General features: G+C 42.4%; 1 protein-coding gene across 1 annotated transcript in view; it reads left to right on the forward strand.

The window, feature by feature from the left end:
* Positions 1-13047, forward strand: part of Map3k19 (mitogen-activated protein kinase kinase kinase 19) — a 32486-nt gene that overhangs the window by 13205 nt on the left and 6234 nt on the right. Inside the window, exons 6-8 of the mRNA XM_008832452.1 lie at positions 586-845; positions 3290-3333; positions 8730-11177. Coding sequence (XP_008830674.1) covers positions 586-845; positions 3290-3333; positions 8730-11177 — 2752 coding nt within the window. The remainder of the gene's footprint in view (positions 1-585; positions 846-3289; positions 3334-8729; positions 11178-13047) is intronic.

The following is a 13047-nucleotide window of genomic DNA, read 5'->3' on the forward strand; positions in this document are numbered from 1 at the left end:
GCTTTAGAAAAAGAGTAAAGCCCAGTGTGGTAGGGACAGCATGCTTAGAACAGAGACAGAAAGAAGAAAAGGAAAAGTTAGGCTTTTCTGAGTAATTCAGGAAAGCAGGCAGACTTACAAAGTGCCTGTCTATGGTCCTTCGAGATGCTGAGCTAGGGGGTATTTAGGGAAGGAAAAGTACATTCTCTCATTAAAGGGATCATTACTTCACCTATCTCTTTAACATAACTCAAAGTGACCTCACCTTCCTGAGGGGTGTTGGCCAGATCATGGACCCACCAACTGGATTAACTCTTAAAGGAGGAGACAATGGCAGGTCCCTACCCAGAGATTTCATCCCTCACTATATGAGGGTGCATCAGGGTGCCTTTGAGGAAGAAGGCTGCTTACTTAATGATGGCCAAGAAGCAGAGAGACAGAGGAAGTGGTGGGGGAGTCTCAATATCCCCTTACAAGGTCCCCCTGATGAACTAACATCTTTCTACTAGGTGCTACCCCCTCATCAGCACCACACTGAAGACAGAGGGACCATCTCAGATCCAACTATACCAGTAAATGGGTTTTAATCTATCTCTCCCCTTTCAGTCAGGTAACTTTTGTGCATCAAGAGGAGAGACAAGCATATTCTGTCTCTCTCCTAAATGAAATGGAGACAGTGAACCTTGGTACAAAGACCCTAAGCGTGCAGACTTCACTTTTGAAAAGCGAAAAAAGTTCCAAGGAACTTTGTGATGGGAATTTGGACCGTTCATTACCCAGACGTTGCTTAGAATCAAGTGTTTCCAGGTCTGTAACCAAGGAAGAGGTTCCTTGTGTTCTGAAGGGGCAGCAAAGAAAATATGAAGGTAAGTTAAGCATTTGATTATGTTTACTTATTTTTTTTATGTGTATGCGTGTATTGCCTGCATTAGGTAAGTGCACCCATGTTGTGCAATGCCCAAGGAGGTCAGAAGAGGCAGTTGGATCCCCTGAGACTGGAGATACGGACAGTTGTCAGTTGCCATGTGGGTGCTAGGATTCAAACTCAGGTCTTCTGCAAGAACAACCAGTGTTCTTAACTGCTGAGCCATCTCTCTAGCGATGTTTACTTATTTTTAATTGATTTTTAAAAATTTTATTAGTGTTTTGCCTGCATGTATGTAAGTATACCCATGTGTACAATGCCCATGAAGGCAGAAGAGGGTGTCAGATCCCCTGGAACTGGAGTTATAGATGGTTGTTAGCCCCCATATGGGTGCTGGGAACTGAACCCAGGTCCTCTGAAAGAGCAGCCAGTGCTCTTGACCATTGAGCCATTTCTCCAGCCCCTATGTTTAGTTTTTAAGTATACACATAGGTATATATTGTATATCAAACATATTCCCCTTTATGCTCCCCTTCTCTCCATTTTCTGACCCCTCCTCCTTCCTATTTGTCTCTCGAAACAATTTTACTTTTATGTTCATGCCAAATACACATACATGACTTTATGTATTTATTTAAAAATCTAGAAAGCACAAATAAGAGAAAACACACTAAGGTGAGCCGTTAGTTCTACAGTAGGGCTGGGGACAGAGCTCAGTCAGAAAAATGCTTGCCTTGTAAGCATAAGGACCTGAGTTCAATGCCCCAGGAAAAAAAAGCCAAATATTGTGGCATGCACTTGTAATTCCAGTACTGGGGAGGCTGAGACTGCAGGATTTCTGTGACTTGCTGTCCAGACAGCCTTGTGAACTTGGTAAGTTTCAGGTAAGTGAGAGACTGTCTCAAAAAACAAGGTGACTGAAGAATAACAGCTGAAGTTGTCCTCTGGCCTCCACACACATGTGCATACACAAACACACACACACACACACACACACACACACACACACACAATATTCCACAGTGCTTCCTTTATTCTTTAGGTGAATGTATACTTTCTTATCAGGTCAAGATCTATTTTAATTGCTTGAAATTCAGTAGCGAGCTGGACAAAGTCACCCTGCCCTTTCAGAATTCACATTCCTGTTGGGGAGCATGAGACAGAAAATAAACTGGTATAGGTAAAAAATAGAGTACATCAAATAGGAATAAATGCTATGAAGAGAAAGAGACAGGATAGGAGCACGAGGGCTGTTAGAACAAAACACCTCAGTCGGCAAGGTGTCAGCAAGTATGGTGTTTGGTAGGGGCTCATTTCTTTCCCAGTTCATGTATGGCATCTTCTTGCTGAGTCATGTAATAAAGAAGCATGAACAAGGCTTTCTTGGGCCTGTTTCATAGGGCACTAATCCTGTTTCATAGGGTCCTTCTTCATGACATAGTCACTTCCCTAAATTCCATCACATCGAGAGTTAATATTTCAATATATGAATTTGTGGGGGACACAGACGTTCAGAGGGTAGCAGGCACTTTGAGATTTAAGTAGGTAGACGTTAAGAAAGTAACTTGAGGGCCAATGCAATGGCTCAGAGGGTAAAAGTACTTGCCATGCATACCTGATGACCTGAGTTTGATCCCTAGAGCCCATGTAAAAAATGCTGGATGTAGTGATGTGCACCTGTGCATCTGTAATCCCAGCACTCCTACAGGAAATAGGAGATGGAGATTGGAGAATTCCATGGAAACTTGCAGGCCAGTTTCTAGCCTAGAGTACACAGAGCTCAAGAAAAATTAGAGACCCTGCCTCAGAAACAAAGTGGAGAGAGAGAACTGACTCCTGAAAGTTGTTCTCTGATCTTTACAAGTACACTGTGACACATACATGTCTGCACTCACACATACATATCACACACACAATGGTAATAATCATATTATAATGAAGAAGACAACTTGAGGAAATGACTGAAGAAGAGGGAACGCACCCTGAGCGTTTCAGGGACGAGTACTTCATGGAACACAAAGGCTAACGTAGGAGCTGGGGATGAGGCTCAGTTGGTAGAGGGCATGAAGCCCTGATTTGATCCCCAGTACTGAACTGGAAATAGTGGTACACACTTGTAATCCCAGCACTCAGGAGGTGGAAGCAGGAGGACTAAAAATTCAAGGTCATCCTCAGGTATACCGAGCCAGTTCAAGGCCAGCCTGGGCTATAGAAGACCATGTCTCAAAAACAAACAAATGAACAACAAACAAACCCATAATAGCAACCCCTCCTGATGGCTTGGCCTGAGGTTTTCTGTTATCATTCCACAACTTTGTGTTTACTGTGGAGGAGAAAACTTACTTTCAACCACTTTTCCACAAATCTTAGCATGTCCATTACTCTATCCACAAACTTATTTACTACTAAGACTATCCAATTATTATTATTATTTTTTTGTTTTAGAGTTTCCTACCTCTGACATGAGATACAGTAGCCGAAGAATTGAGGTAAGATTAGTTGTAGCATTTTTGACTTAATAAAAAACAAAACAAAACAAAATTTGGGGCCAGAGAAATGGCTCAGTAGTTAGGAGCACAGGCTGTTCTTCCAGAGGACCCAGGTTCATTTCCAAGTACCCAAATGGCCGCTAACAACTCTAGTTCCAGGGTGCCAGCCCCCCTCGGCCGAACTCTACTGCTGCTGTCCCCATAGCGGAAGATCAGGACTAGGACAAAGACCAGTTGGGAGAGGTGGGGGCCTCAGGCAGTACTACGGGAAGAAAACACCCGGGAGGCTGTGTCAGTGGACAGCTGTTTATTATGGCAGAAGCAGAGGTTTATATAGGAAAGCTTTGTGGGCAAAGTGGCGGGGGTTGTTGTTGGGTAGGCCAGGCAGGCAGGTAGGGGGAGGGAGGGGGCCACTAAGGCTACATGGCCTTTGTCCTATCCTCCAGTCGCATAATCTACAAGGGACCTGGTTAGGATTAAAGGATTAGAGACTTAATGGTTTTGCTTGGGGGTTGTTGGGTAAGAGACAGTGTCCCTAGAATGGAGCGGGCCAGCTTCCTGCCACCCTCACTAGGAGGTATCCAATCTGGGTGCCATGTTCTACGGTCCAGGCACTCCAGACTTATCCCAACACAGGGGATCTGATGCCATCTTCTGGCCTCCACGGGTATTGCATGCAAATGGCACACAGACATGCAGACAAAACACTCATATACATAAACAAAAATAATTAATAGGTCCAGGCGTGGTGGTGCACGACTCAAATCCCAGCACTAGGGAGGCAGAGACAGGTGGATCTGTGTGAGATCAAGCTCAGCCTTGTATATATGGTGAGTTCCAGGCCTGCTGGGGATGCAGGGAGACCCTGTCCCCAAACGACTCCAAAATAATAATAATAAACAAATTAATACTAATAATTAATTAAAAAACCAAAACAAGAATTTCATTTGTTAGAGACAAGCTCCATAGAACTGTTGAGAGCTAAATTCTCAGCAATAATATATTGGAAAAGAATGATGGTTCATGCAATTTATTGTGTAGCAAATTATTCCTGGGAAAAGCATGCCTTGCCCAGTGAGTTTCTTCTCTGGGTCCTTTCCCAAACTCTGTGTAATGAGGTGAACAGGTCTCTTAGCTCTCTTCAACTCAGCTCTTTTAAATCCATCCAGAAATTAGGTAATTTTCTGCTGTTCATCTCTTACCCCCAGGCTGGAGAGTTTTTCCTGCTTCTCTAGTTTATAAGTAAAGCTTTTGTGAAGACACAAATTTTTTTTGGTTTACTATGCTCTCTTCTTACTCTTCTGTGTCCTAGAAGACATTGAGAAATAGTTATGTGTCAGCACTGAAGTGTTGTCAAAAAGAACATACTGGCTTAATAAATGAGTGCCTGTTATTAAGGACATGTTTAGGCACTACAAGAATCTCTTTCTCTCCCCCCTCCCACTCTCTTGCTCTCACTCTCTTCCTCCCCCAACCCTTGGTGCGTGTACATGTGGGCAGAGGTCAACCTCAGGTGTTATTCCTCAGGCCCCGTCCATCTCATTTTTGGAGACAGCCTCTCACTGGCCTGGAACCCCCAATTAGATGAGGTTGTCTGGCCAGTGAGTCCCAGGGATCTGCCTGTCTCCGTCTCCTCAGCACTGGGATTATAAACTTGTGCTACCATGCCTGGCGCTTTTTTAAAATTGTGAGTTCTGTGGATTGAATTCAGGGCTTCTTGTGCTTACAAGGAAAGCACTTTACTGAGTCATTTCCTTAACCCCTAGTTCCTATTTTCAAGCAATGGAAAAAAGTGCCCAGGCCATGTGTGTCACCTAAACCCTGAGATTCCAGTGTCTGGCTCCCCTTCCCTCCTCTTTATACTTAGCTGGCAACAAAATGAAAATTAAAAGTTATAGCTCTTATGGGCTGGAGAGATGGCTTGGTAGTTAAGAGCACTTTGTTACTCTTCCAGAGGATCCAGGTTCAGTTCCCAGGACCCATGTGGTTGCTAACATCCATCCTTAACTCCAGTTCCAGGGTATCCAATGCTCTCTTCTGGCCTCTATAAGTACTAGGCACACATATGGTGCCCTTATGGACATACAGACAAAACACTCATACACATAAGACAAAAATAAATAAATTCTTAAAACATATATATTAAAAAATAAAGTTATAGCTCTTAGTTACAATGCAAGTTCCATGTTTATAAATAATCTGATATTATTAGATATTGAATTTGCATACATGGGAAAAAAAAAACCCACTAAGAAACATCTACTTAAGGACTTTATTCTTTAATGACTACAAAGTTAAATGCTTTGCATTGGGTTACACTGCCCTCTAGAGGTTAATAATAATAAAAATCAGAAAAACTAGCTTAGTTTGAAAACAGTTTGGAGGGCAAAGAAGACTAAAAAGCTGCTTTGCTTTGTTTTGGGTTTGGTTTTTCGAGATAGAGTCTGTGTAGCCCTGTCTGGCCTGGAACTCCCGATATAGACCAAGCTGGCCTTGAACTCAGAGATCTGCTTGCCTCTGCTCCTGAGCACTGGGACTAAAGGTATGCGCCCGCTTTTATAAAGGTAGAGTGTGGAGCAGGGTGTGGTGGCGCAGAACTTTAATCTCAGCACTTGGGAGGCAGAGGCTGGTGGATCTTTGTGAGTTCAAGGCCAGCGTGGTCTACATAGTTCCAGGACAGCTGGGGCTACAGGGAGACCCTCAAAAAGACAAAAAGACAAAAAACAAAAAAACAAAACAACAACAAAAAATAAAGACAGAGTGTCATGTAGCTCAGACTGGCCTCAAACTTGCTATGTAGATGAGGATGACCTTGAACTTTATGATCCTTCTTTTTCTACCTCCGGAGTGCTAGCATTACTACCATGCATACACTACTGTGTCCAGTTTATAGGGTGCTGGAGATGGAACCCAGAGCTTTGTACATGCTAAGTAAGAACTACATGTAGTGTGTCAGGGTTCAGAGAACCCTAGAAGAGACACAGCACAGCCTGAAGGAGAGGCACAGCACTTAATTAGAATCTCAAAAGCAGGGGACCAGGAGATTGTCTGCCATTCCACTCTGTATTTATTGCTTTAACTTGCATAGATAGGCAAATGTGACTTTTACTCAGTGCAGTCAATCTTGAGAAAACTTCTAAAAGACTTCTAGGTACATTATTTTTGAAGCAAAGAATTTGTTTATTACAAATGAAAACTTGCTAAGCATAATAGGGCATTGTGGCCAGTGGCCAGAGTGTTATTTCCTTGTATAATTTGGGGTGGGGGCACTGCGTTCCTTTGTCTGCCTCAACACACAGGCCTATACAGGCTTTGAAACAGTCATTCTTGACTGGAGGCATTGTTGTGCATGGTCAAGCATGCTTTCAGCAGCATTTACATAAAGTAGCATCTCCAACATCAGTACAGGTAAATCAGTGGACTCCAACAAGCAAGCCCTCTATCAACTGAGTGGCATCCCCAGGTCCTAGGGTTGCTAATTTTCAAGACTAAAGCCACACCCAACCAAACAACTCAGCCAAAAAATGAGTCTTTTGTTCCACAAACAAACTCTGAGTTCTTCAACCCTTGAACCATAATTTTAAAAATATGCAATCACAAGTTTACATTGTTCTCAAGAGAGTTTCAAATTTTTTTAATCAATCGTATGGAAACAAAAAGAAAATAGAAAGTGAACTGAGTGTGGTGGTGCACTCCTTTAATCCCACAGCACTCAGGAGGCAGAGGCAGGCGGATTTCTGTGAGTTAAAGGCCAGCCTGGTCTACATAGCGAGTTCCAGGCCAGCCAGGGCTACAGGGAGACCTTGTCTCAAAAAGACCAAAAAAAAGTTTCTCATTTTAAAACTGCAAGATTTATATCATAGAACCTTGATTTTATAATGCATAACCAGTGCTGGAGATATGGCTCAGCATTTAAGAGCACTTGCTGTTCTTCCAGAGGACCAGGATTCAGTTCCCAACATCCACATCAGGTGGCTCACAACCACCTGTAGCTTCAGATCCAGGGAACCCAACACCTTCTTCTGGCCTCCATGGGCACCTGTATACTTGTGCATGGACATACAGAGACACATACATATGCATAAATTTAAAGTATTTAAAAATGTACAGCCATGAGTGTTTACATATATTTTAAGCTTTTAAATATTTTATTATTTTATTTTATGTACATAAGTGTATTGTCTGCATGTATGTAAGTACACCTGTGTCATGCAATGCCCGTAGAGATCAGAAGAGGGTGTTAGAGTCCCTGGAACTGGAGTTATATATGGCTGTTAGCCACCATGTTGGCAAGAGCAGTCAGTGCTCTTATCCATTGAGCCATCTCTCCAGCCCCAATTTTAGCTTTTTAAAGCGTTGTTTTATCTTGGTTCTGAAAAACTACTGAGAATAATATTTTAGTTACTTTGTGTTTTATGGTTTTCCTTTTTGGTGATGAGTATCAAATATAAGGCCTCATGTGTGCTAAGTATACTGAACTAAAGCCCAAGCCTGAGACTGTTTTTTACATGTGTGTATGTGTGTGTGTGTGTGTGTATGTGTGTGTGTGTTTGACAGTGTGCATGTGGAGACCAGAGGACAACTTGTGGAAGTCAGCTCTCTCCTTCCACTCTGTGGATTCAGAGAACCAAACTTAGGTCATCAGTCTTTGTGGCAAGCACCCTTACCCACTGAGCCATCTTGCCAGTCCAGATTTGGGTTTTATATTTTAAAATTTTATTTAGGGAAAGGAACTCTAGTCCAGACTGGTCTTGGACTCCCTGTGTAGCTAAACATGGCCTTGCATTTCTGATCCTCCTGCCTTTATTTCCCCAGCACTGGAATATATGGTGCTAGGGATCAAACTCAGGGATCCATGCACGCTAGGCATACACTCTACCAACTGAACTACATTTCCAGTCCCAGATTTTGATTTTTAAAATTGTGATCTTGAGGCTGGAGAGACAGTTGAGCAGTTAAGAGCACTGGCTGCTCTTTCAGAGGACCTGGGTTCAATTTCTAGAACCTATATGGCAGCTAACAACCATCTATAACTCCAGTTCTAGGGGATCCAATGCCCTTTTCTAGCCTCTGTGGGCACTGCATGCACATGGCACACTTACATATATGCAGGGAGAACACTCATACATATAAAATTAAAATAAAATAAAATTGTAATCTTGTTGGGTCTGGTGACATCAGTGGAGCTGGATGTGGTCAGTGGTAGAGCACTTGCCCAGTATGCACAAGTTTGATCCCTAACTCTGAAAAAAATGTTTTGACCTTTAGGATAGCTTTTACTTTAAAGGCTTTCTTTATGAGAATGTTAGATTTTTTTTTTTTCAAATCAACTTTAAACCAGTGAACATAGTATTGTATATATTTCTGCATTCATTACTTTTTCTTTCTTCTTTTAGTTTCCTCTGCCACCACCATCACTTTTGCCAATGAGATCTGGTATCCTCACTATGGCAAAAAGTCCCAAGTTTCCAAGAGAGAGAGAAAGAGAAATCCCAAGCCCTACATCCTCCGCACCTAAGCTCTTAGAGCTGGCTAGCCGATCTGATGAATTTAGCTCATTAAAGAACCATCAGGAAGCTGCTTGGAGAGGACTGGTAGATAAGACCCTCAGGTTTTCTGACAGCTCCATTTGGTCTAGAAACATGTGCTCTTTCCAAAGGAAGGTGAATCATCCCAGACAATATCTGGGAGTGGAAGAAAGTTGGAGAGCCCAGAAAATAGCAGGATGGGACAAAATTGATATCTCTTGCATCAAAAAAGAGCCATCCTGTGAGAATGTTAAGGAAGTCAATATTTCCAGAGAGAGGGAAAGGAGTATTGAATGCCACAGTATGGAAATAAGAAAAGCAGATGAGAACTCCCAATATCTTTCATCAAGGAAAAAGGAGGGTTCGACAGCCAGAATGTCAGAACCAGCTTCGGATATTGTATATACCATTCCAAGCAAGCTCCAGGAAGCCCCTCATTCAGAAATAACTCCAGGGGAGAAGAAAGAGATTGGAAACGAGAATGATTCCAAAAGCAATTCATTACACAAAGCAGAAGCAATGGAACCACATGCCATGTTAGAAGACTTTACTGTTCTTAAAAACTTGTGCAATGCAATCTCTGATGATCTCATTGAAGAGCTCCCAGAAGGTGATAGAAACACAGAGACAAATATAAAAATACCAATAGCAGAAGCAACCAAACCAGAAATGAATGGGATGGTGCCTCTTATTCACATCACATTCCCTGGAGAAGGAATACCGGAGGACCCAGCCACAGTCAAACAAAATCTCCCAAAGAGAAAGCGTACCATTCACAACAATAGCTTCCACATACTTGCTCACCAAGAACAGGACAAGCATCAGATGAATATACACAGAACTAAGTTAGAGTCAAAAACCAAGGGAAGTAACAGGGCACCTCAGAATCTCACAATTTCCATTCAAGCTTCCATTAAACCTAATATGCATAAAACGAGCATAAAAACTCAGGTTTTTCCTGCTTTGGAACTTGTGGACCCCAGACCATGCCAGTCATCCAAGTTTCAAAGGAGAATGCCTTTGATGGAAAAGAAGCAATCTATGTATCAGACCCAGAAACCTAAAAAGCAAGCATTTCCTTGCATCTGTAAAAACCCAGGAATAAAAAAGTCCTGTGTTCCTCTCCCTGTTAAAACAACAGAGCCAAGACTACATTACCTGGATCTGAAGTATAGTGACATGTTCAAAGAAATCAATTCAATTGCTAATGGACCAGGAATCTATGAGATGTTTGGGACTCCTATTTATAGTCACATGCGAGAGGCAGAACGGCATGAACACAGATATTACCGTGAGATATGCACAGCTCCATCAGGTCACTGTGTCACCAGTAAATGTCAGTCTTCTCAAAGAGATAAAAACAGCAATAGCAGAGCAAGACTGCCTCAGAAAAGGCTACATAGTAAACCTTTAAAGCCTGTGGTTGGCATTAAGCAAAAACACAAAGGTTTAATTCCAAAAGAAAAGGGTTGCAAGGCTATAAGCAGCCACACAAAAGGTAGAGAAGGTGGAGATGGTGTCTCAGAACCAGATTGGCAGATGAAATCTTCAGGAAATGACTTTCCGTCTCCCACAGATGAAGTTCAGCCCATGAACTTCACCCAGACTCCTGAGCAGTTCCCTGAACAGAAAGAATCCCTTCCTGTCTCGGATCTATCCATCATTGAGGAAATCTTCTTGGAGGAGTCTACAGATGAAGGAGAAAAATTTAACAGTGACATTCTTGCTGCAAGCTTCAGAGATCTGAAAGAACTTGAAGGTCTACATCACCAGACCCTGTCTGTCCCTTCAGAAGACAGCTGGGCTGTGCTCAGTGAGAGGAGTTTTGGCAAGCATGTGTCACCAGAAAAGCAGGATATAGCATCTCTTGATAAGACAAATGGCAGCCAGGTGTTAATGGATTACCTGGAGTTTGATAGCCTTTCAGATAAGTCTAAAACACTTGGGAGTTTTTCAAGTTTCTCTTTACAAGAAAACCCAGAAAGTACATCTTCCCCAACAGACCAACACTGGACACATTCTTTGGATCAGGATAGCTTAGAAAATAAGTCCATCACCTATCAAACATTTGGAAAGACGTTAAATGATGAAGATTCAATTTCCCAAGAAATCTTGAACTCAGTAAAGAATGAAGAATTGACAGATGAGTTGTTAGGTTGTCTAGTTGCAGAACTGTTGGAGCTTGATGAAAAAGATAACAGCTCTTGCCAGACAATGGCAAATGAGACAGAGATGGAGAACCTGGATCTTGTCCTCAGGAGGAGAGGGAATGCAATGGAAGAATTGGATGGAGAGACAACAAAAGTCAAACTACAGGTTGGTGTAAATAGAGAGATGCATTGGGGTGGGAAGGACCTTGGTGACAATGTGGTTCAAACCCCTTCCTTTATATTTTAAAAATGTTCTTTTTTTATTATTATTTTTTTATGTGTATGAGTGTATTGCCTGCACGTATGTGAGTGTACCCATGTCGTGCAATGCCACAGAGGTCAGAAGAGGGCTTCGGATTCCCCTGGAACTGGAGTTAGGATGGTTCATAGCCACCATGTGGGTGCTGGGAATCTAATTCAGGTCCTCTGCAAGAGCAGTCAGTGCTCTTAACCACTGAGCCATCTTTCCAGCCCCTAAAAATGTTCTTTTAAAAAATTACATTATTTATTTATTTGTTTATTTATTTATTTATTGGGGGCAACTGTGGAGATGTTGAGGACGACTTTCAGGACTCATGTGGAGGAACTGTGGAGGAACTGAGGACAACTTTCAGGACTCATTTCTCCTTTGACCATGTGGCTCCTGGGGACTGAGATTGAACTAAAGTTGTCAGGATTGGCAGCAAGTACCTTGAATGAGCTGTATTACCAGCCCTCAACCCCTTATTTTCTTTCTTTTTTTTTCTGTCTTTTTTGAGACAGGGTCTCCTTGTAGCCCCAGCTGTCCTGGAACTCACTCTGTAGACCAGGCTGGCCTTGAACTCACAAAGATCTGCCTGCTTCTGCTTCCCAAGTACTGGGATTAAAGGTATGCGCCACCATGCCCCACCAACCCCTTATTTTCAAACAAGGAATAATAAACCCAAACAATTAAGTCATCTTGTCAAGGTCTTGTGGTTTGGGGCAAGGCTGGGATCCAGGCTACAGTGTCTTCACTGTACTTTTTTTTTTTTTCAAGATAGGGTCTCATATAGCCGAGGATGACCTTGAACTCCTGATTTTTCTGCCTAGGTCTCTTGAGTGCTAGGATAACAGGAGTGTACCACCACACCCAGTTTAAGTGGCGATGGGGCTGGAACCCAAGGCTTCCTGCATGGGAGACAGGTACTCTTACCAACTGAGTCCCACCCCGAGCCCTCACTGTGGTCTTACTTCTGAAATTTAGCTAGCTTGATGCTGCCTTGAGATCACTTGTCATAAATTAATATGGCACAACTATTAAGTAGGTCAGTATTTTGTTCAAGGATGACATTTTCAATAATTAGCAGATAATTTTCAGTAAGCACAGATAGGCACAAAGCCTGGCAGTCAACTGTGTCCAACCTTCTGACATTGCCACACAGTGTTCATGCTTTAGAACCACACAATCAGGTTATGAAAACAAAAATCTCATAATGTTTTAAGTAATTTTATGATTTTTGTGTTGGACCATATTCATAGCTATCCTAGGGTGCAGGCAGGTATGGTGTCACATGTCTGTAATCCCAGTACTCAGGACATAGAGGTAGGAGGGTCAGATGTTCAAGGTCACTTTGGTTACTTAGTAAGCTGGAGGCCAGCCTGGGCTCTGTGTTACCGTCTCAAAAGGAAGGAGGCATGGGGGACTGAAGTGATGGTTCAGTAGTTAAGAGCACTGACTGCTCTCTCAGAGGACCCAGGTTTGGTTTCCAGCACCCACATAGTGAACAACCATCTAAAACTCCAGTTCCAGGGGATCCAATGCCCTCTTCTGGCTTCTAGGGGCATTGCACACAGGGGTGCACTTACATACATGCAAGCAAAACACTCATGCATGAAAATATTTAAAAATGAAAAAGAAGAAGAAGAAGAAGAAGAAGGAGAAGGAGAAGGAGAAGAAGGGAAGGAAGGAAGGAAGGAAGGAAGGAAGGAAGGAAAGGAGCTTCTCCCTTTAACAGATGTATATGCTGTATAACAAACAGTTATTTTTGATCAAATGCTTTTTTTAAATATTTTAT

This window comes from Nannospalax galili, unplaced genomic scaffold (genome assembly GCF_000622305.1).
Source record: "Nannospalax galili isolate Female #2095 unplaced genomic scaffold, S.galili_v1.0 scaffold995, whole genome shotgun sequence".
Lineage (NCBI taxonomy): Eukaryota > Metazoa > Chordata > Mammalia > Rodentia > Spalacidae > Nannospalax > Nannospalax galili.